The 23,502-nt window shown below is 61.4% G+C and overlaps 1 protein-coding gene across 13 annotated transcripts in view; it reads left to right on the forward strand.

Moving 5' to 3' along the window:
• The window catches only part of TOM1L2 (target of myb1 like 2 membrane trafficking protein), a 77,134-nt gene that overhangs the window by 31,144 nt on the left and 22,488 nt on the right, over positions 1-23,502 (forward strand). For 8 of the 13 annotated variants that reach the window (XR_002337412.2, XR_014821976.1, XR_002337411.2 and 5 more), the window contains exons 2-6: positions 8,950-9,034; positions 11,527-11,605; positions 17,395-17,544; positions 22,084-22,218; positions 23,287-23,442. Coding sequence is in view for 9 of the 13 variants with exons in the window: in XM_021068006.2 (XP_020923665.1) it covers positions 8,950-9,034; positions 11,527-11,605; positions 17,395-17,544; positions 22,084-22,218; positions 23,287-23,442 (605 nt within the window). In the remaining 4 variants the exon portion in view is untranslated. Of the gene's footprint in view, positions 1-8,949; positions 9,035-11,526; positions 13,860-13,942; positions 17,545-22,083; positions 22,219-23,286; positions 23,443-23,502 lie in introns of all 13 variants that reach the window. The other 5 variants (XM_021068015.2, XM_084986436.1, XM_084986438.1 and 2 more) reach the window with 2 other exon arrangements.

Genomic DNA, 23,502 nt, shown 5'->3' on the forward strand with positions numbered 1-23,502 from the left:
TCCTAAGGCGAGACCTCCAGGCGGGAAAAGCAGCCCCCCGTGGTGGGTTTTGCCTGCTCCCCACAAATGCCTTTGCAAACCGCAGAGGCCGTGATGGGACCGGGAGCCCGTGCTCCGCGCTGCTCTGGAGGCAGCTCCCTGCAGGCGCCTGCGGGGGGCGCCCTGGGAGCTGAGGGAGCCTCCCTCCAGGCCTGGAGCTTTGTGGTCACCCCTCAGGCAGACGGGAGGCCTTCCTTTCCAGCCTCGGCCCCTGGCTCCTCGTGGGGCTGGCTGCTGCCTGGGCTGCCGAGTGCAGCCTGTCCTGGTCGCAGTCCCGGTCCTGGTCCTGTCCGCCCGCACACTGGGAGGGGCTCCGAGGGGTTTCTCGCTCTGCCAGGGGGTGCCCAGCAGGCCTCGGAGACAGCGCCCTGCCCACGGGATCTGTCCGTGTGTTCGCGCTGCCTGCGTGCACCTGCCGTGTGGCTCCCTGTGTCGTCCACATCGCGATGCCCTGTGGGGGGGGGGACCGTTGCCCACGAGTCAGGATGACGAAGCTGCAGTCGAGCGCGTTGGAGACACGTGCTCAGGGTCAGATGACCAGGCACAGCCCACCCGGGCCCCGCGCGCGCCCCTCGGGAGCCGTTAGGACGGCCTGCCCCGCTCAGGGCTGCAGCCCCCACGCTCTAACCCGGGGTCTCTCCCTGCTGGCCGCCCCTCCTCGCGCAGCCCCCGGCCCCTCCAGGCGGTCGCCTCGCTCCCCGGGCCTCCCCCAGCCCCGCCTGACGGGGGCGCAGGAACGAGGGTCTGGCAGATTTTCCCTGAGCACGGCCACCGTCACCAAGAGCAGCATCCCTGCCCCTCCTCCCGCTCCTGTGGCCCCGGTGGCTCAGCGCCAGCCTGGGTGCCCTCCCGCACCCTCCCTCACCCCGCACGTGACAGCTGCCCTTGAGGACAAGCAGGGGCTGCCGCTCCCCACGGCTGTGCCGGCAGTGACACACCCGAGTGCATGTGAAACCCGGGGTCCCCGGGGGGCGCCAGTTAAGAACGTGGAAGAGCCGCTGGGCTCGGGCTGCTGCCTGAGGCGCCTTCGGTTGGGGAGTGTGGGGGGGTCCCTATTAGGTGGGTGTTAGGCATTAGAAGCTGGGGCGCAGGCAGGTGCTCCTGGGAACTGAGCTCCCCAGGTTGGGGGGTGGTTAGTCGGTGATTCATGAACGCATCCGTCTTTAAAGAAAACAGAAGGTTCAGGAGTTCCCATCGTGGCGCAGTGGTTAACGAATCTGACTAGGAACCATGAGGTTGCGGGTTTGGTCCCTGCCCTTGCTCAGTGGGTTAAGGATCCGGCGTTGCCGTGAGCTGTGGTGTAGGTTGCAGACGCGGCTCGGATCCCGCGTTGCTGTGGCTCTGGTGTAGGCCGGTGGCTACAGCTCCGATTCAACCCCTAGCCTGGGAACCTCCATATGCCGCGGGAGCGGCCCAAGAAATAGCAACAACAACAACAAAAGACAAAAAGACAAAAGACAAAAAAAAAAAAAAGAAAAAGAAAACAGAAGGTTCAAAAGAGGAGGAGACTCACGAGCACGGTGCCGTGTCCAGACCGGATCCTCGACGGAAAGGGCATTAGTGGGAAAAACGGGGACGTCGGAATAAAGCCTGGGGTTTGGGTAATCGTTCTGTGCCAGTGCTAAGTTTTGCCTTGCAGCTTCTCAGGGAGTGTACCAGCATGCGGGCATTCAGCGTTGATTGATGAAAGAACTGCAGCAAGGGGAGCGGGTTGGGCTTGACCCTTGCCCTCTGCTCGCTTCACGTGTCTCAGCCCAGGCCTCCTTCGTCTCACCTGCGACCCGGAGCCTGGGCTGCTCTCGAGGCCAGGGTCCCCTTCGCTCCAGCCCAGTTGGGGGCGTTGTGCCAGGGTGGCCTTGGTCACACAACCCAGTGTCCGTGAGGAGCCTGGCCCAGCGGAAGGCAGCTCGCTGGACACTGGTTTTCATTCCCTTTTCCACTGGGGTGAGAAGGGACTCGGCGCCGTTGCCTTGAGGATGCAAGGTCACTGTGCAGGGGGCCACATTCAGAGCAGGACGTGGCGGCCCCTCCCCTCCAGGCCCCTTTGCCAGAGGCTGGGGGACGTGATGTTTGCTGCGAGGGTCTCCAGGGCCGTCCGGCCCGCCGGCCGCTGAGACCAGGGCTTCCGCGATTGCTTCCCCGTGGAAACGCGGCCTCTTCTCCCCCCTTGCAGGTGCGCCCAGCCGCGGGGCGGGGGCCGGGCTTCTTTCTGGAAGGGGACCCAGAGATCGGAAAGCCTGAATCCAAGGGCCTTGAGTCAGCGGGGGTCTTGCGTTGGCAGCGGTGGTGACGTGGGAATGTGGAGGCCCGGGCCGTGGGGACGGGGTCACCGTCTCGGGGGCTCTGCAGGGCTTTCTGTTTCCTGCTCGCTGGCTGCACCATCGCATCTCACAGATGCCGGAAGCCTTGACGGGGTCGCGCTTCCGGGGTCGCGCTGTAATTGGCCCAAGTGAGGTTCGAACTTTGTGCTCAGACCCCACTCTGATAGCCGGTTCTCCTGCTTCTGTGTCCCGGGGGAGGCCGTGGGAGGCCTCAAGGATCCCCGGTCACCACTTCCCAGCAGCACAGGCCAGGCCCTTCTGCAGATGCCGTCACGTGGCCCCAGGTTTCCACGTGGCTCCTTAGGGCCGTGGGACTGGAAGAACCGCTCAGGAGAGAGCGAGGTCAGCCTCGGAAGCCTGGCCACTGCGCGGACTGCACCATCAGGAGCCCGATGGATGGCGTCGGAGCTGGGGAAGACCGGGAGCGGTGCCCAGCGTGGGCAGGGAGGACCCAGACCCCCCACTTGTGGGTCCCGCCTTCACACTTTCTCTCCCGTGGTTCTCACCCGTATGACGGGGTTTGTAAAGTGACCTGCGGGCCCAAGCGCGCTCACCTTTCCTCTTCTGCTCAACGTAAGTAACGCTGGGAGCGCGAGTCAGAACAGTCACAGAGGACGAGAAAGGAAAGGCATCCAAATGGGAAAGAAAGAAGTAAAATTCTGTCCATAGATGACATAACCGAATATGTAGAAAACCCTAAAAACTGCGTGGGAAAAAATGGTTAGAGTTAATCAAGAGATTCAGCAAAGCGGCAGGATACAAAATCAGCACTCAGAAATCAGCTGTGTGGAGTTCCCGTCGTGGCTCAGTGGTTAACGAATCCGACTAGGAACCATGAAGTTGAGGGTTCGATCCCTGGCCTTGCTCATTGGGTTAAGGATCCGGCGTTGCCGTGAGCTGTGGTGTGGGTCGCAGACACGGCTCAGATCCTGCGTTGCTATGGCTGTGGCATAGACCGGTAGCTCTGATTGGAGCCCTAGCCTGGGGACTTTCATATGCCGCAGGTGTGGCCCTAGAAAAGGCAAAAAGACCAAAAAAAACAAAAAAAAAACAAAAACAAAACACAACTGTGGCGCGTTTCCATCGTGGCTCAGAGGAAGCGACTCTGACTAGCACCCATGAGGGACCCAGGTTTGATCCTTGGCCTTCTCAGTGCGTTAAGGACCTGGCGTTGCTGTGGCTGTGGTGCAGGCTGGCAGCTGTAGCTCCAATTTGACCCCTCGCCTGGGAACCTCCATATGCCTCGGGTGCGGCCCTAAAAACCAAAAAAAAAAAAAAAAAAAAAGAGTTTTAGGAGAAAGCGGGTGGAAGCTTCATCACATTGGATTTAGCAGTGATTTCTTAGATATGACACCAAAAGTTAGGCAACAAAAAAAAAATAGATAAATTGGGCTTAATCAAAATTAGAAACTTTTGTGCATCAAAGGACATTATCAAGAGTGAAAAAACATTATCAAGAGGAAAAATTATTTGCAGAGGACGTATCTGATAGAGAATTATGTCTATATTATATAAGACATATAAATATCTTCCACAGCAGAACAACAAAAATACAAACTACTCCATTAGAACAGGGACTCGAGGAGTTCCCTTGTAGCTCGGCAGGCTAAGGATCCCACGTTGTCACGCTGTGGCTCGGGTCACCACTGTGGTACAGGTTCGATCCCTGGCCCCAGAACCTCCTCATGCCATGGGCACAGCCACACACACACACACACACAAAACCCAAATAAACATTTATGCAAAGATACCCGAGTCGCCCGATGAGCAAGTGCAAAGGTGCTCAGTGTCCCTGCGTCCAGACGCGCGGATCAAAGCGCGAGGAGGCAGCGGAGGAACCAGAGCTCCGTCCACTGCATCACTTGTAGGCGCTTATGCCAAAGAATGGAAACCAGGGACCCAGATATTTGCACACCCCGTCACAGCAGCCCTGTTCACAGGCGCCAAAAGGCGAAGCACCCCCTCTGCCCCTCCGCAGATGAAGCAACAAGGCGCAGTGAAGTGTGTTCGGCCCCCCAGAGGAAGGAGATCCTGCCTCCTGCCGCAGCACGGCTGGACCTCGAGGCCGTCAGGCTGCGTGAAATAAGCCAGTCACAGGGGGACCAGCGCCGTGAGGTGCTCAGAGGGGTCGCATTCCAGGAGACAGAGAAGAGAAGGGTGGGCGCCGGGGCCGGGGGAGGGGCGAGCGTGTCGATGGGGTGGGCACGGTCGCACAACCGCATGAGCCTGCTTAATGCCGCTGTGACCTTGCCCTTAAAGATGGCTAAGATGGTCCATTTTTTTCAATCTAGTTTGTATTTTGTGTTGGAGTACAGTTGATTTACAATGCTGTGTTAGTTTCAGATGTGCGAATAAGGTAAATTTTATGGTACGTCTGTTTGCCTCAGCAAGAGAAACCACCAGGAAAGAAGACAGCGTGTGCACAGGCCAGCAGACAGTCAGAGCAGGGCGGGGGCCTGGAGGGGATCCCAGACGGCGGGGACCTGTCACCTCACTGGGAGGAAACGGTACCCAGGGAAGGAACGAGGGGAGGAAAGGGAGCCAGTGGTGCGGGGCTCGGGGTGAACCCCAGGGCCCGGTGGCCCTCAGCTGGGTCACCTTCCTTCCCGGGGGCAGGGCCTGACCCACCTGCCGCTGGGGGAGCCCATCACGCCCGCCTGGTGGCCACAGGCTCCGACTGGGAGGTGGCGGGACCCAGGCAGGGCAGCTCACCGCAGCCAAGCTTGGGGAGCACCTGCTCTGCCCCGTCCCCTCGCCCCGTCACAGGTGGGGGAGCCGCTCACTTCCACCCGCATGGCCCCCCAGCCGTGGGTCATGGCTGGCTGCCTCCCTCTCCCGGTGCTCGGGCCGGCGACAGCGCAGGGCGCGTTCCGGGGAGCATGGGGCCGCGGGGTTTTCTTTGGCCTGAAGGTTGCAGAGGATGCTGCCTCGGCCGCCTGCCGCAGGACAGAATGGTCCAGGAAAGCAGGGCTGGGCGGGGTCCTGTCCCTGCAGCTGGCAAGGAGTCCTCAGGGCAGGGGTGGCGCTGCCATGAGTTGCGTCCGCCTCACCCGCCGTCGTGACCTGCCCGGGGCTCACCCTGCCCAGGGGAGCCTCCACGCCGCCTCCGAAGTCCCGATGTTTTACCATCGAAGCGTACAACGGAGTAGCCCTGCAACCAGGGCGCTGCACGGCGAGGCTCCTCCGGCAGGACCGCCCTGATTGCCCGCGGCCTGGGAGAGGGTGGGGCTGGGCCGGAGGGCGGTCAGGGCATCCTGGCCCCCAGGCTGCACCAGGCAGGGACGGCCTTTCCTGAACGGAGGGGACGCCTCGGCACCAGCATCAGGTGGCACCTCTTCTACGCTGAAGGCATGATGGGGCCGGGGGGTGGGGGGTCGGGGACTGCCCCACCCCAGCCATTAGCTTGTCACCAGAGACCTCTGAAAGGTCGGGCCTCTGCAGCCGGGGTCATGAACCTGTGCCCCCACCCCAGTCCCCAGGACTGGCGGCTGGAATGACTTTCCCGCTGCCCCTGCCACGTGGTATTTCTGCCCTCACACCGGATGTATCTTAGGTTTAGACCATTGACAACATCCAGGAAACGAGGCTGACCTTGGCGTCCTCCAGCCGGGGGGCTGGACCGAGGGAGCCCGCGGGAGTGGCCGCCGTGGCCGGGCACCAGGTCCAGCCTGGTTCCGCCGCGGGAGCGCTTGTGTGCGGAGAGGGGACGGGAACTGCTTTGAGTGCCTTCGTGGGCCTCAGCTCCCCGGCCGGGCCAGCTGCCAGCTGTGTTTGTGTGGCATTTCCAGCAAGATGGAAAGAAGGAAGCATTCTTGGGGGGCTGGTTCTTTATAATCAAGAAGAGTGTGTATCTTCCAGCTCGAAACCTGGGGATCCCGGGAACGGAGGCGGATGCGCGGAGCCTGCGGATGAGTCCCGCGGCCTCTGGGCCCCTTCGCGGAGCTGTAGCGGGGGCGCGGCTGAGCATAGAGCTGGTGGATTCGGCTGCTAGGCCCACCTTGGAGATGAGCTGTCAGTGCCTGGGCCTTTCCTCTGTCAGGCCTCCCAGACCATGTCCCCGAGGCCCTGCCACGGCGCCACTGCACTTCCCACTTCCCGAGTCTGTGCCGCCGCCCGGGCTGGGCAGACAGAGCCCCAGCAGAGGGTGGTCCCCCAGCCAGCTGGCCTGGCTGCTCGCTGGCTCCAAGGGTCGCAGGCGGGGCGGCTTTATCAGGAGGCCGCTGGGTTGGTGGCCGAAGATGGGCCCTGTCATGTGTGTCCCCGGGCGGGAGCCACTTCCTCTGGGAGGGGACACCTTGAGGGGGGGGCCCTTCAGAGGGTGAGGTGGGGGGAGCGGGAGCTGGAGGCGGGGTCCTGTCACCCAGTGCCTCCGCCCTCAGTCGCTGCTTCTCTAGACTGACTGGTGTTTTGGGCGTCTCCCTGGGGGCCTGCCCCGTCCCCCAGCCCCCACCTCCACGCCGTGGCCCCGTCCTTACCCCCTGACTCTGACCTCCCCCATGGGCCTGGGGGTGCCACTTCTGGTTTGGTGACGGGACTTGCCTCCCGGGCCAGCAGATTCTGGGCATCCCCTGGCTCTGCGCATAAGGCTGGGTCACCACTGGGGGCCCCCCACCCTCCTCCTGGGGCAGACCCCACATTCTTGCACACCTGCACTGCACCTGGTGAGGGGCTCCCAGCCCCCGCGGGGCTCCCCCAGGCAGGCTCCCGCCACCTGGGGGCGCGTTCGCTCTTTCAGGGGCAGCGTCTTCAGGTGCCAAGGGTGACAGACGAGTAGAGGGTGGAAAATTGTGGTGACGGTGACGCCCCGAGGCTGTCAAATGCAGACGGAGACGGCGCACAGACATTCGTTCGGAGCAGCAGCTGCACTCCGGGAGTGTGTTGTCAGTGCTGGAAATAGAGCCGGTTTGGTCCTGTGAGTTCAGGGGTGTTGCGTACAGAACAAGCGTCCCTTCTTGTAGCTGCACCCAGTAAGCAAGGCCGCTCCCAGAACGTGGATGTCGCGGGTTTTGCGTCTGGATGTCAGTGGAAGTGTGGGGTCTACGAAGCTTTTGTTAAAAGGGTGGTGACGGGGAGTTCCCTGGTGGTGCAGCCAGTTAAGGATCCAGCGTTGTCACTGCTGTGGCTCAGGTTCAATCCCTGGCGCCTGAACTTCTGCAGGTGCAGCCACAGTGTAGGATTCGTTTAAGGTACAATGTGGGATCCGAACCCACCTGTGCCAACAGGTGGGGCTATGTCCGCAAATGCCCAGGCTTTAGGGACAGACGGACAGACCTGAGACCAGATGTTGGAGCCACCAACACAACTCTGTGATCCTGGCCAAGGACCCCCCCTTTCTGAGCCTTGCATCCTTCTTTCTAAATGTGGGAGAGAATAACGCCCCCCTTAGGGGGATTTTTAAAACATTTTAGTGGTGATGAAATACGCATAACAAAATCTGCCGTCCTAAGCTTTTTAAATGTTCAGTAATCACACTGTCTTGCGCTCACTCTCTGGCCTCCCTCATCTTGCAGAACTGCAGCTCTGTCCTCACTCTGTCCCCAGCCACCCCTCCCGGGGGGGGGGACTTCCCCTTTCTGTGACTGTAACACCTGTAGGAATATCAAATAAGTGGCCTAACACAGCATTTGTCTTTCTGTGTCTGGCTTCGTCCACTCCGCACAACGCCCTCAACATTCATCCGTGTTGTAGCAGGTGTCAAAATTTCCTTCCTTCCTTTCTTTTTTTTTTAACCTGCAGCGTATGGAGGTTCCCAGGCTAGGGGTCGAATCGGAGCTGTAGCCAGTGGCCACAGCCCCAGCAACGCCAGATCTGAGCGGCGTCTGCGACCCACACCACAGCTGGCGGCAGTGCTGGATCCTTAACCCACGGAGCGAGGCCAGGGTTCGAACCCGCCTCCTCATGGATGCTAGCAACCCACGGAGCCGTAACGAGAGCTCCCTTAAGTTGCTGTTGTCGTTGTGTTGAGTTGCATTGTAAGGGCTCTGCACTTCATCTGCAGGGTACCAGCTCCTCAGCTCCGGAAATACTTCCTAACGCTCCGGAGGTGGCCTTTTCCCGCTTTTTGGCTGCCCCACAGCATGTGGCGTTCCCAGGCCAGGGATCAGATCAGAGCCGCAGTTACAACCTAAGCCTCAGCTATGGCAGTGCCAGATCCTCAACCCACTGTGCTTGGCTGGGGGTCGAACCCGCGTCCCAGAGCTCCCCGGATTCCACCGATCCTGTCGCGCCGCAGCCGGAACTCCTCGGTGGCCTTTTACTCTGTCGACTATGTCCTTTGATGCGCAGAAGGTTTTCGGGTTTGGTGCGGTCCAGTTTGTCTATTTTTCCTTCCGCCGCCTGGGCTTTCGCTGTCGCGGCCATGAAGTCATTGTCACACCGGCGTCAGGGAGCGTTTCCGCGTCTTCTCCTCAGAGTCCTGGCTGGTGGGAGTTGGGCGAGGGAAGGGCGGCGTTGGGCGCCGGCCCCCGGGCCCCCTCCCCGTGTGCTCCAGAAGCAGGGCGCGGCCCGGGGTGGGTCCGGGTGCCCCCTCTTGCCTGCCAGGGCCCCGTTCCGTGGGGGCTGTAACCCGGTCTTCTTCCTGAATTGACAGAAAAGGCGACGGACGGCTCCCTGCAGAGCGAGGACTGGACCTTGAACATGGAGATCTGCGACATCATCAACGAGACGGAGGAGGGGTGCGTCCCGGCCCCTCCCACCCGCACCCCGTCCTTGGCAGCGCCCGCCCCGCCCCCCGCAGACTGAGCCGGCCCTGCGCCTCTGTGCCGCCGGTGCCGCCCCGGGACACGGGGCCCGCGAGGTCGGGAGCTGACCCCGGCCTCGCCCCACCCACCCCGGGTTGTGTCTTTGCCCTGGTTCCTGAGACTCTCTCCTCTGCCTCGCAGCTCCTCTGCTTCCGCTTCTGCCAGAGCCGTCGGGGCCTGGCCCTCTGTCCACACCATCAAGAGGGAACTCACTGTAGCCTCGCTTCTTTTTTTTTTTTTTTTTTTAGGGCACCCCCCCCCCGCGGCATATGGAGGTTCCCGGACTAGGGGCCTCGTTGGAGCTACACCTGCCGGCCTACACCCCAGCCACAGCAACGCAGGATCCGAGCCATGTCTGCGACCTACCCCACAGCTCACAGCAACGCCGGATCCTTAGCCCACTGAACGAGGCCAGTGATTGAACCCGCAACCTCATGGTTCCTAGTCGGATTCGTTAACCACTGCGCCACGACGGGAACTCCTGACACCTGTTTTGATGTTGAGGGAACTGAGGCCCAGAGCGGCCGGGTCACTTGCTGTGGTCCCAGAAGTTAGGAGGCAATGCAGGGTGTCAGCCCAGCCCCACCGGGCCGCAGCCGCCGAAGCTCTGTCTGCCCTCGAGTCGGTCTTTTATCCCGGGTGTAACATCTGGGAGGCCACGGCCCCATGGGCAGGCTTGATGGCTGTTCCACAGGCCCCTCCCTGGGCTCGAGGTCCCCGCCCTCCCACCCCATCCGCAGCCTCATCTGCCGCTGCCGCTTGAAGCTGTGCGGTCCTGGCGTGGCTCTGACCCTGTCCCTGAAGCGTCTCCCCGGGGAGTGATAAACCCTTGCTTTTGCGCTCACCGTGGGCCGCTCTCACCCGCGCCCCCGTTGGATGGCTTTTCATGTAAACTGCAAGCCCGGAGCTTCGGCTTCTCCGAGGTCCCCCTGCACACATGCACATGCTGCGCCCTGCGAGCGAGTGAGTGCAGCCCGTGAGGCTCCCCCGCCCTTTCTGCCCCCCCGGCAAGTTCAAGAGGAGCAGGATGGGGCTGCAGCAGAGGGACCAGGGACCAATCCAGGACCCTGGCCAGCAGCCGCAGAACCTTGCCCACTCGATCCCACAAAATCCGCAAAGCTGAGCATGTCAAGCCCCGTATTTGCAGAAATCGCTGTCCCCGTTGGGAAACTGCAGACACACCAGGCAGGGGGCCCCCCCCAACCTGGGAGCCGAGTCCTTGCTTAAAGTCAGGGTTGGGAACTGGGTGCCCCCAGGTCTTTTTCTTTCCTCCAGAAGCCTTGAGCCTGGGCCTTTCTGTCCAGATTGGGCTGAGGAGCAGAGCTGCCCCCTCCTCCCCCTCCCCCGCTGTTTGAGAGGCCCTGTCTGGTAAATAGATAATATTTCAGGACTGTGGGGACGGGAAAGACCCAGACTTCATGGACATGTCCCCAGGTGGCAGGGGGCTCCCCGGAGCAGGTGCCGGGGTGTCAGAGAAGGGCCCCACGACTTTGTCCAATCCGGATTAAAAGCAATAACATGAGGAGTTCCCGTCGTGGTGCAGCGGAAGCAAATCCAAGTAGGAACCGCAAGCTGGAGGGTTCGATCCCTGACCTCGCTCAGTGGGTTAAGGATCCAGCATTGCTACGGGCTGTGGTGTAGATGCGGCTTGGATCCTGCTTTGCTGTGGCTGTGGTGTAGGCTGGCGGCTACAACTCTGATTGGACCCCTAGCCTGAAAACCTCCATGTGCCATGGGTGCAGCCCTAAAAAGCAAAAAGAATAAAATAAAATAAGAGAAAGAACATGAGAGGCGCGGGGCGGGCTGGGGAAGCGGGAGGCTCGGCAGGGGCTGTGACAGGCCGGTGTCAGCTGCAGCTCCGGTCCGGTCCGTCAGCCTGCCAGGCCCTCTGGAGGCCGGGTCAGATCCCTTAGCTGAAAACACACCTCCTGAGGTGTCGAGAGACCTACCTTAGTTTTCTTGGGGGAAAAGGAGTCCGTGGAGCCAGGGGCTGAGCAGCCAGGCTGTGCGGGGGGCTGGCCAAGTCCCCGCACACGGGGAAATATCCTTGAACGTGGCCCAGACCTCAGAAGGGCGTGGACGGCCCGGAGCCCTCCCTGGGCGGCGTACCGGCTCCCTGCCCGTCTCCTCCCTGGGCTGGTGCCCCTGTCCCCGGTAACTGCCGCTTTGCAGACCCTGCCAGCCGTGCCTCTGGCGGGAGGAGCATCTTTCTTCCGTGGCTGCTCGGGGCTCTGCTTCATGGATCAACGTGATGGGAGCTGACCTGATTCCTCTGCCTGGATGCCTCGTGCGCTTCCCACCCTTTGCGGTTACAAACATGGGGCCTTACCCAGCTTGGGGACCCGCTAGTGGACACAAGTGGCAGCAGTTTTGTCGGCTCGTGCCCGGTGGGATTTGCAAGGACCTGAATCTGTCCTCTTCCCCAGGCCCAAGGATGCCATCCGAGCACTAAAGAAGCGGCTCAATGGGAACCGGAACTACCGGGAGGTGATGCTGGCGCTGACCGTGAGTGCAGCCCCCTCGGGGCGGGAGGGGTTGCCTGGGGAAACCCCTGCTCCTGGCACAGCCCTGGGGGCCTGCCTGGGACAGCCAGTGCCCTCTGCCTGTGCCCTCGGGCTCTCCTACCCCCTGAGTCATGGAAGCTTGGATTGGGGGAATGGGCGGTATTGCCCAGCATCACAGGCTGGGCGTGGGTCCCTTTCGGCCACCAGCCCACTGCCCGCAGCTTCTCTAGGGTCCGCGTCCTCCCTGTGAAAATGCAAGCTTCCCCCGGCCCCTGCGCCGAGCTTCTCAGGTGTTAACACAAATGCTCCCAGACACCTTCCAGGACAGCTTTCGTCACCACCCCCTTTTGCAGATGAACAAACTGAGGCTCAGAGAGGCCCAGAGGTGTGCCCAGACGGCACAGCCCGTGAGGGGCCCGGCCGTGGGTTCCGGGGTAAAAGCTGACCATCGTCGTGGGGCTCCTGGGGCGGTCAGCCCAGGGATTCCTTTCGGGAAGGAATAGACCAGGGTTTGGCCCACCTCAAGGTGTCAGAAATCCAGAAGGGTGGCCTCAGGTGTTACTTCTGTCTTAAAAGCTGACGTTTTTCCAGATGTGGCAGAAGCGGGGCTGCAGCCAGAAACTCCAGCAGGTCAGACCTTCTCTGCAGGACAGCAAGGCATTTGTCCAAAACAGCCTTAGCACGTTCCTTTTAAAGCAAGAGAGACTGCTGGGATTTCTTGCCCAAGTGAAAACCCAAAATTATTAGGAGAGTTCGCCACCAGGGAACTGGGATTTGAATAATGAGAAAAAGGCCAGTTGAGAAACAGAGAGCTGAACGCTTTGGGGTTTTTCCTCCGAGTTTGAACTGCAGCCTTCACTCGACCCAGAGTCATTCTCCAAATGAATTGTGTTCAGTAGCAGAAACAGCCGGGAATGAACTCAGGCGCCAGGCCGTTTTCTGGTTTCTGCAGCCCCTCCATCGGGGCCCAGCCTCAGGGTCCTGTGCCAGCTGCCCGTCTTTCTGGCGTGGGCTCTGCCTTAAGTCCTTCCCAGCAGGGCACTGATGGCGGCACCATCCCCGAGCCTGGCTGAGACGTTACGGACACCCAGCGTCTGTAAGCTTAGGGTGCCCAGTGCCACGACCCCGTACCCGTGTGTGTGTGTGTGTGTGTGTGTGTCACAAGTGACTGGGTTGGTTAGCACATCCATCCCCTTACGTTGTGTGTGGTGATATTAGTAAAGATTTTCCCTCTAGGAGTTCCCGTCGTGGCGCAGTGGTTAACGAATCTGACTAGGAGCCCTGAGGTTGTGGGTTTGATCCCTGGCCTTGCCCAGTGGGTTAAGGATCCGGCGTTGCCGTGAGCTGGGGTGTGGGTCGCAGACGCGGCTCGGGTCTGGGTGGCTGTGGCTGCGGCGTAGGCTGGCGGCTGTCGCTCTGATTCAGCCCCTAGCCTGGGAACCCCCATATGCTGCGGGTGCGGCCCTGAAAGGAAAGGAGAGAGATTTACTCTCTAAGTGACCTTCAAGTCTGTGTCGTTTGATGCGGTTGCTGCAGATCCGAGCACAGGCCTCACCCTGGAGCTGAGTTTCCTCCACCCCCAGGCCCTGGGAGCCTGTCCAAGGCTCTGCTCTGCTGTTTGGCTGTGTCGCCTTCTGCGGATAAGGCAGGCCACACAGTATGTGTCTTTTTCCTTCTTATTTCACTTGGCACAGTACCCTCGAGGCTCATCCTGGTTGTCACAAACGGCAGGATTTCCTGCTCTTTATGGCCAAGTAGTATTCCTTTGTGTCTGTGTGTGAGTGTGTGTGCACGTTGTGTATGTGTGATTGTGTGTGTGCATCGTGTGAGTGTGTGTCTGTGCAGTTGTATGTGTGTGTGTTTGCATTGTGTATGTGTGATTGTGTCTCTGTGTGAGTGTTGTGTCTGTGTGTGTGTTGTGTGTGAGTGTACCTTGTGTGAGTGTGTGGTGTGTATGTGTGTGTATGAGTGTGTTGTGTATGTGTGAGTGTGTGTTGTGTATGTGTGAGTGTGTGTTGTGTATGTGTGAGTGTGTGTGTGGTGTGTATGTGTTTGTGAGTGTGTGGTGTGTATGTGTGAGTGAGTGTGTGTGGTGTGTATGTGTGTGTGGTGTGTGAATGTGTGTCTGAGTGTGTTGTGTCTGTGTGTGTGTTGTGTCTGTGTGCCTTGTGTGTGTGTGTATGAGTGTGTGTTGTGTATGTGTGAGTGTGTGTTGTGTATGTGTGAGTGTGTGTGTATGGTGTGTATGTGTGGGTGTGTGGTGTGTATGTGTGAGTGTGTGGTGTGTATGTGTTGTGTATGCATGTGTGGTGTGTGAATGTGTGTCTGTGTGAGTGAGTGTGTGGTGTGTATGTGTGAGTGTGTGGTGTGTATGTGTTGTGTATGCATGTGTGGTGTGTGAATGTGTGTCTGTGTGAGTGAGTGTGTGGTGTGTATGTGTTGTGTATGTGTGTGGTGTGTGAAAGTGTGTCTGTGAGTGTGTGTGTGGTGTGAATGTGTGACTGTGGGTGTGTGGTGTGTATGTGTGAATGTGTGTGTTGTGAGTGTGCCTTGTGTGTGTGTGAGTATGAGTGTGTGTTGTGTATGTGTCTGTGAGTGTGTTGGGTCTGTGTGAGTGTGGTGTGTGTGTGTGACTATATGTCTGTGGGTGTGTGGTGTGTATGTGTGAGTGTGTATGTGTTGTGTATGTGTGTATGGTGTGTGAATGTGTGTGAGTGTGTGTGTGTGTGGTGTTTGAATGTGTGTCTGTGTGAGTGTGTATTGTGTCTGTGTGTTGTGAGTGTGCCTTGTGTGAGTGTGTGTGTATGAGTGTGTGTTGTGTATGTGTCTGTGTGTGTTGTGTATGCGTGAGTGTGTGTGTGGTGTGTGGTGCGTATGTGTGAGTGAGTGTGAGTGTGTGGTGTGCATGCGTGAGTGTGTGTGTGGTGTGTATGTGTGACTATGTGTGGGTGTGTGGTATGTATGTGTGTGTGGTGTGTATGTGTGAGTGCGTATGTGTGAGTGAGTGTGTGGTGTGTATGCGTGAGTGTGTGTGTGGTGTGTGTATGTGTGAGTGAGTGTGGTGTGTGCGTGTGGTGTGTATGTGGTGTGTATGTGTTGTATATGTGTGTGTGGTGTGTGAATGTGTGTCTGAGTGAGTGTGTGTGTGGTGTGTGTATGTGTGAGTGAGTGTGTGGTATGTGAGTGTGTATGCGTGCGTGTGTGTGTGATGTGTATGTGTGAGTGAGTGTGCGGTGTGTATGTGTTGTATATGTGTGTGTGGTGTGTGAATGTGTGTCTGTGAGTGAGTGTGGTGTGTGGTGTGTGAAGGTGTGTCTGTGAGTGAGTGTGTATGTGTGGTGTGTGAATGTGTGTCTGTGTGTGGTGTGTGTGGTGTGTGTATGTGTGAGTGAGTGTCTGTGCGTGTGTGTCCCGTCCCACTGTCTTCGCCCACTCTCCTGCAGTGGCCACTGAGCTTGTTTCCATGTCTGGCCTCTCGGGAGCCGGGTCTCACCCAGGGTTGGGGCGCAGACGGTCTCTGAGATCCTGATGTCACTGCCTTTGCTCTTGTCCCTGTGGGGGGTTTGGCGGGCGAGGGCGTTGGCTGCACCCGCCGGGTGTGGAGGTGCCCGGGCCAGAGGTTGCAGTGGCAGCGCTGGATCCGTAACCTGCTCGCTGCAGCACAGGGCATTCCTCGTTTCCTTTGAGTCAATGCCCGGGAGCGGACTGCTGGGTCACAGGTAGTTCCACTTCTGGTTTTTAAGGAACCTCCGGAAGTTCCCGTCGTGGCGCAGGGGAAACAGATCCGACTAGGACCCGTGAGGTGGCAGGTTCGATCCCTGGCCTCGCTCAGTGGGTTAAGGGTCTGGGGTTAGCGTGAGCTGCGGTGTGGGTCTCGGATCTGGCGTGGCCGTGGCTGCGGTGGAGGCCGGCAGCCGCAGCTCTGACTGGACCCCTAGCCTGGGAACCTCCACATGCCAGGGGCATGGCCCTAAAAAGCGAAAAAATAAAAAAAGTTTACAAAAGGAACCTCCGTACTGTTCTGCCTCGTGGCTGTACCAATTTGCCCCTTCTCTGCCCCCTCCCGACACCTGACTCTTGTCTTTCTTTCCCAACGTGACTCAAATGTTTTATTAGATTTCAGCTTTTTCTTAAGCTCTTTTCCAAGCTAAAACAAAACAAACAGCAACAAAAAATGCAGTGTTAAGAACCACTTAATGGGAGTTCCCGTCGTGGTGCAGCAGAAACGGATGGAATAGGAACCATGAGGTGGCGGGTTCGATCCCTGGCCTCGCTCAGTGGGTTAAGGATCCCGCGTTGCTGTGAGCTGTGGTGTGGGTTGGCAGCTGTAGCTCCGATTAGACCCCTAGCCTGGGAACCTCCATGTGCCGAGGGTGTGGCCCTAGAAGGACACACACAAAAGAGAAAAGGAAAGAAATCAGGAAATGCGATGCCTTCCGCTTTGCTCTTCTTCTGGGGCTTGTCGCTTCCGGCACGCGTGTGTCTCTGTCTGCTTGGCGGTGCCCTTCACACCCTCTTCAGGCCTGGGCTGCTTTCTGGACAGTTCCCCGTGTTGCAGGCCCTACTGCCCACAGGGACAGATTGACCTCTGTGGCAGCGCACCTGCCGGGGGCCCTGCCGGCCAGGGCCACCTCCGCAGCGCCTGCTCTGCTGGGCTCGGGCCCCTGCGGCCCGGCCACCTCCGTCCAGGGCACTTTAAGGCCCGAGGAGGAAACGACAGTCCAGCAGAGGTGGCTGCTCCTGCAGGAGGCGGTTGGAGCCCAGGGCGCAGAGGGGCCGCAGGGGTCCCTGTCCTACTTCCTACGCCGCCTTCTTCGCCTTCCTAAGCTGCTTCGCTCTGAGGAAAGTGGGGAACCAACCTCCCTAAAGGGGACGAACGAGTCATGAGAATGGAGTGAAAACGTGCCTTGTTGTCCGACCCCAGCCCCGTGGAGTGGCCTCCCGGGGCCACAGTGGTCAGTTCGTTTGGGCAAATGTGGGTGCTGAGGCCGGCAGCAGTGTCCCCTGTTGCCGGTGACACAGTTCAAGGAGGCAGTGCCCGCCGTCAGCAGTGGCATGGGCGGAGCTGGCATGCGGGACCTGTTGTCACGAGGGCGGGTTTGCAGAGCGCTGCCTTCGAGGCCCGAGGGACCCTCCAGTGGGCGCGCGTGAATCGTAGGCCCCTCCCCGGGCCATGGGGTCTGGGCAGGTAACCCTGTGGCATAGTCAGCTGTGCTCCAGGCCCCACTCACCCTGACGCGTGAGCCCACTTTGCAGGTGGGGAAGCTGAGCTCAGGCGGAGTGACCCCGGGCCCTCCGGGGAGAAAGTGGTGGCTCCTGATTCAGCCGCGTGCTGGCCACGTGGCCAGAACCCACAGGCGCCCTGTCGTGAGTGGCTGAGGCCTGCGTCACGTATTTTTCCAGACGAGGAAGGAGGGGCAAGGCTGGGTTTGAAGGTGGCCCCCAGGCCGGGATGGAGGGGACGAGCCTCGGGCGCGGCTGGTCTCGGCTGCAGAGTGGCCAGCTGGTCAGGCCGCCGCAGCAGCCTCCTCCCTCCAGGCGCCTGTCCGCTGGCTGACGCCTCACATCTGGGGCCACCAGGGACGCCTGGCCGCTTGGGCCCCCTTGAGACACCAGCTGGTGCCTCAGTCCCCAACCGGCTGCTTGACGTGGGGACAGGGGCTCCGGTCAGCAAGGGGTCCCCGTCTCCCGGGGACCAGGCGTGTGTGGAGACGCCCAGGACGAGGTGGGGGGTGGTGGTGGGGCCCGGCTGCTCCCGGTCCCGGTGACCTGTCTGCCTGCCCGCGCCAGGTGCTGGAGACGTGCGTGAAGAACTGCGGCCACCGCTTCCACGTGCTGGTGGCCAACCGGGACTTCGTCGACAGCGTCCTGGTCAAGGTCATCTCCCCCAAGAACAGCCCCCCCGCCATCGTGCAGGACAAGGTGCTGGCTCTCATCCAGGTGGGTCCCCCAGCCCCCGCGCGTCGGGCAGAGCAGGAAGGGCTCCTGGCAGCGCGCCTCTCGCGCCCCCATCGTCTGGAGCCAGGAACGGATGCTTCTGGGCGTAAATGTTTGTTGAGAAACATCCGTTTTCCCCTCATCCCGTGGGGAGGACGCCCTCCATGGCGGCTGTCCAGCCAGGTGACAGGCCGTCACGGGCGTTTTCTGGGTGCCTGGCCCTCTGCTGCCCATGGGGGGGTGGGCCTCGAGCCGTACAGGGCCCTGTGCCCGGACTCGCTGGGGACCTGACACCCCGCTGGACCCTGCGGGAGGGCAGGCCGGCTGGGAAGGTCAGAGGGCAGGGAGCAGCGTGGGCCGAGGCCTGGGGCATCGGGAGCGAGGGGACGCCTTGGGACGTTATTAATTGCTCCTGTGACAAGTTGTCCCAAAGGGAGCCGCTTAAGACGGCAGACGTATGATCTGTAGTTTCTGTGGGTCAGGGACCCAGGGGCAGCCCAGCCGGGTGGCGGCCGGTGCTGGAGGGGCTACCTTGGGTGCCCCCACCTGGCTGTTGGCAGGAGGCCTGAGCGTCCCCGCGGGGCCCTCTCGTGTGTCCCCATGACGAGGCAGCGAGTGCTCCACGCGGAAGAGGAGGAGGCTCAGTGCCTTCCGGTTTTAGGACCGAGTCTGGGCAGGGGCGGGGGCGCCATCCCTTCTGTCCTGGTGCATTTGTTAGGGGGTCACAGAGCAGAGCGCGATGGCCACCGTCGGGCCAGGCCCAGGGGGTAGGGTGGGGGTGCAGGCAGGAGGCAAGGCCCGAGGAGGTCAGGGGCCCGCGGCCACACGAGCTGAGGAGCCGGGCTTCATCCTGCGGGGAGCAGGCGGGGGGGGGGGGCCGCGTGCCGCTCCTGCCAGCTCCTTCCGTGCAGCCCGTCTGATGGGTGCGTAGGGCATTTTTCAAGCTGTCTCAGAAGTTGGTTCTCTTTCCCTATTGAATATACTTTCAAGTTTAAATCTTCAGCTCTGATAATCCCCTGGGCAGGCACGTGCTGCCCACTCCTGAGACGAGAGTGGGCGGGGGACAGGCCAAGGCCGCCGGGCTGCGTGGGGCTGGAGCCTGTGCGGGTTCGCCCTCCCCGCCCGCTGTCAGGACCGACGGTGCTCCCCGGAGGCCAGCTGCGCCGAAGCGGGCGCTCAGTCCCTGTGTCGGGGTCCTGCAGTTTAGTGGGGAGACGGGCCCTGGGCAGCTGCGAGGCGGCCACAGTGGCTGTGCAGACGGGTGCCCCGAGGTGTGCTCCTCTGTGCAGTGTTTCTGCCCTCGCTGTGCCTGAGGGCACGTGGGTGGTGGAGGCACCATCCCTCCCGAGCCTTCCCTAGAAGGCTGATCCCAGGGGCACAGCTGCCAGCCTCAGGGCGGCTGCCAAGTCAGGAGGCCTTTCCCCCACCCTGTCACCCCGCTCACAGGCCGGCTGTGCCCCAAAGCAAGAGACCCCTTAGGCTGATGAGCTCCGGGGGGCCTGCCCTTCGGGACGCTGGCGTGCCGGCTGCAGTCCTTCTGGAAGGGAGCCGGGCTCCCTGGTGGCCGGGAGGAGGGGCCTGTGCAGAGAGCGGGCTGGTGGCGGCTGGCTGGCCTTCGGGCTGGGTTGCCCTCTGCCCCTTGAGTGTTAAGGAGGTCGAGGGGTCCGGCTCTCCCTGGAGCTGCTTCAGAGCCAGGAAGCATGTCGCCCTGGGGGGAGCCTCCTCCAGGCCACCTCCCTGCCGCCTTGCCCTGCCCCCACCCTCAGTAGACTCTAAAAACACTCTTCCTGAAATTCCCGTGGCGGTGCAGCAGAAAGGAATCCAACTAGGAACCATGAGGTTGCAGGTTCCATCCCTGGCCTCGCTCAGTGAGTTGGGGATCTGGCATTGCCTTGCAGCTCAGCTCCCACTGTGGCTGTGGCTGTGGCTGCGGTGGAGGCCGGCAGCTGTAGTTCTGATTCGACCCCTAGCCTGGGAACCTCCATAGGCCGTGGGGGCGGCCCTAAAAAAAATACAAATAAAAATATCTTCCTGGAGTTTCCTGGCCACACAGTGGGTTAAGGACCTGGCTTTGTCACGGAGGTGGCTCAGGTCCCTGCTGTGGTGCTGATTCCACCCCTGGCCCCGACCTTCCACAGCCACGAGCCAAAGCAAAAGAAAAAAGAGCCACAAAACTACTTTCTTTGCCCTGAAGAGCTGAGCTGGCGGGGTGGGTGGGGCCGGGGGAGCTGGTGGCACGTCGTGTGGTGGCAGCTGCCGCCGACCCCGCTCCTGGGAACAAGAGCTCTGATCCGGAGCACGAGCAGGGCGGGACGCAGCTGCCCTTTCTCCACAGTTCAAGGCAGCCTTGTTTATTGAATGGACCTCAGGGTCTGGAAGGAGGTCAGGGCTGCGTGGGGTCTCCGTCCTGTTTGGGAAAAGGACACAGAGCATGCGTCTCTCCTCCCTGGAACCTTCCAGCCCCAGCCCTGGGCTCAGAGCAGAGGGGTGACGGCTCCTCTCTGTAGGCGGTTGGTCAGCATCCCCCTCCACCGCGGGCTTCGGGTCAGGACCCAGGGAGGAGCAGGCCTCCTGAGGCCCCAGCCCCCCGGGCGGAGTCCCAGTGCTCAGGGGGCCGCGGTCTGCTGGCCGGCCGCCCGAGGGCTGTCTTCCTCCGTCCCGGGAGTGGAAGGAGCCTCGTTCCTGTGAGGACGTGTTTGGTCTGACCTGCCATGTGCCCTCTCTGTGTGCCCGTGGGGGTGGGCGTGGCCAGACAGGGGCGGAGCTCAGGTGGGGGCCCATCCCCAAAGGTGCCAGGGCTCATGGCATCTCTGCGCTCCTCCCAAGGGCCTGCCAGTCCCCCAGAACCCTGGGGGTGACGCCCTGGGGAGGGCCCAGACCTTCTCCTGAGTCCACACTTACCCGGCAGGCAGCAGACCCGCTTCCTGGTCCAGGCTGGCACGTGGCTGCCTCCTAGGGCCACCTCCCCAGGGCCAGCTGCCCAGACCCCAGGCCCAGGGCCAAGGTCACGGAACATGGAAGCGTTTCCCTCCCGCTGCCATGGAAGGGGGCCTGTCGGTTGCTCTGGGCAGATGCCCCAGGAAGGGTCCCTGACTGGAGAGAGCCGTCGTGGTCTTAGGTCAGGGTGGCTGGGTGGGAGGCAGAGACACCAGAGGGGTCCCCTGGAGCCGTCGTCCTGCCATAGCAGTAAAGGCAGGAAGCGGCACCAAGAGAAGCTCGGCGTCATGCGTTTCCTCGGCCGCGCCCCGACGCACGGTGCGGCTGCTCTTAGATGCGGAAGTTCAGACCCTGAATTAAATGCTGGCACCTTTTGAAGCTGGAGTCACAGGACTCAGCTGAGTTTGGGATCCAGTGGCACAGCCAGAGCAGCTGGTGGGGCCGGGCCTCGGGCAGTGCTGCTCTCCCGTGGGGGCCACTCCCTCTGCCACCTCCCTGCCCCCCAACCCTCTCCATCCAGGAGGATTCGTGGCCACGAGGAGCTGCCCTCCTTCGGGGCCTTGCGGGTCGGGTGAGTGGACCTGGGGAGGCCTGGTGGTCGGTGAGATGCAGCAGGCGAGGTGAACCAGGTCTTTGGAGGCTGACCCGGTTTGCCTGGTCTGCGGGCTGAAGACAGGGCTTCTGTGTTGGGAATGGTCCGAGCCACTGCTGGAGTCGGGGGGGCTGCCAAACCCTGTGACAGCCGCAGAATTGGCTCCACCTCCTCCTCTGGGCCCATTTCGGGGGGCCCTTTGGGTGTACTTCTTCTTTGATATATTATGTGACTTCTGAAAAACCTTTTTTTGTCTTTTTTTTTAGGGGGCACTCGCGGCATATGGAGGTTCCCAGGCTAAGGGTAAAATCAGAGCTGTTGCTGCCGGCCTCCACCACAGCCGCAGCAACGTCAGATCCGAGCCACGTCTGCGACCTACACCGCAGCTCATGGCAACGCCGGATCCTTGACCTGCTAAGCGAGGCCAGGGATTGAACCCGCAACCTCACGGATACCAGTCGGGTTTGTTACCATTGAGCCACGACGGGAACTCCTAAAGCGCAGAGTTTAAAAAAACCATTTCACAGTTCCACGAATCAGTGACAAGCGGCAGCTTATTGAAATATTTGTTCCTCGCTCTCCGTGTCGTGTCTCATTTAACGGAGCCCGTGGACTTTTCCACCTGAGCGCGTTTCAGCTGATGCTGTGGCAGCACCAGGCCCCCCGCCGGCCTCAGTCCCCTTGCCCATCAGAGGGCACGCGGGCAGTTTGGGCTCTGGCTCCCCGACCTACTCGGGAAACCTCGGCTCAGCTTTGACTTCCTGTCGCCCGCGGGCTTCTCCTCTGGTTCTGCTCAGTCTGCACACGCAGAGACGGCGGCCGTGTCCCCTGCAGGGAACACACTGGCCGCCGAGATGCTCCCGTGCTTGGGCGTCATTCCGCCTCCCGCTCAAGGCGCTGCCCCACGCGGGACGCTGTGTGTTTTCGTTGCGCTGACCCCGGCCGCACCGCCAGGGGACCGTCAGGAGGCTGGGCCCAGGGTCTGTCCCCTGACAGGCCCCGTCCCCCCGCAGGCCTGGGCAGATGCCTTTCGGAGCAGCCCCGACCTCACGGGCGTGGTGCACACCTACGAGGAGCTGAAGCGGAAGGGGGTGGAGTTCCCCACGGCCGACCTGGACGCCCTGTCCCCCATCCACACGCCGCAGCGGGTGAGCCTCCGCCGGCTTCCCATTCGCCGTTTGCAGAGCCCCTCCGATGCTCCGCTGGCATCATGCAGCTTGGCACCCGCTCTCCTGCGCTCCGGGCGCTTCTCGTCACGAACACGGGGCCCTGGGAGTGAGATGGCGGCTGGCTCCCGGCTCAGTGGCAGCCAGGCCCCCAGTTTCCACCCCGACTATGGAAGAATGTCATGTCGTGGAAGTGGCTTTTGGGTGGAGCCGTCCTGGGGGGGGGTCTTAGCACAGAGCCCGGGGATCTGGTTGGAGACTTGCCTGCCCGCACGAGGACCCTCGAGCCCCCTCCCCCCGTGTGGACAGGCTTCCCATCCACGCGACCCATGGGTCTGAAACGCACTTTGAGCTGCGGGCACAGCACCCACCTGCCAGCCCCGCCTCCCGTCAGCCTCGGGTCCCCAGCCCAGGGAGCCCGCTCACACGCAGCAGCTCTGTCCTCCTGGAGAGGCGCGAGGGCAACGGCGCCCACGGGGGGAGCAGGAAGCCCGGGGTCTGGGAGGGGCACCTAGCCCAGCACCCTGCCTCGGGCCATCTCTGACGTGGGGCCAGGAGGCCGGTGCCGGCGGCCTCCTCTGTGGGCACAGCCCACCGTCCCGAGGTCGGGAGGCCCGGGGGGAGTTGGCCATCCCAAGCGCTCCCCCCCAACCCCCGCCCCCACCGTGCTCTGCGGGCGGGGGGAGGAGGTAGACACACCTGTTTAAGCTTCGAATGATGGCACAGCCCAGCGTTGTTCCCACAGTTACAAAGAGCATTCGGTGACTCGCATAATTACTGTTTATATCAGTCTCCTTAGAAGGGCCAAGAGCAATGGCACCAGCAGTGGTACCAAGCAAGGATTCCTGATGAGCCAAACTCAATAGCAGAGCCCTGTGCTGGGGCCCAAGCTGGTCCTAACCTTGGGAGCGGGGCCAGGGCCCTCACAGACCACGCTGGGCGCCGCCTCTGGGTTGCCGTGGGGGCGCTGAGGCCCCAGGCCGGGGCGGGGGGTTGGAGGGCCAGGCTGGCTGCACTGGGCAGACGGAGGCTCTGTTGTGGCCCTGCCAGAGCGTCCCGGAGGTGGACCCAGCCGCCACCGTGCCGAGGCCCCAGGCACAGCCGAAGACGAGCAGCAGCCCCTACTCTGCGCCTCCTGCCTCCTACTCCGCGCCGCAGGCCCCGGCTCTGAGCGCCACGGGCCCCATCACAGCCAATTCAGAGCAGGTATGTGCACACTCATGGGCCACGAGGGCTCGCTGTCGGGTGCTGGTGTGGTCACGCCAA

The sequence above is a fragment of the Sus scrofa genome, chromosome 12 (genome assembly GCF_054392235.1).
Source record: "Sus scrofa isolate SSC_HxYL_T2T_F1_AM1 chromosome 12, Sscrofa_HxYL_maternal_Yorkshire_Landrace_v2.0, whole genome shotgun sequence".
Lineage (NCBI taxonomy): Eukaryota > Metazoa > Chordata > Mammalia > Artiodactyla > Suidae > Sus > Sus scrofa.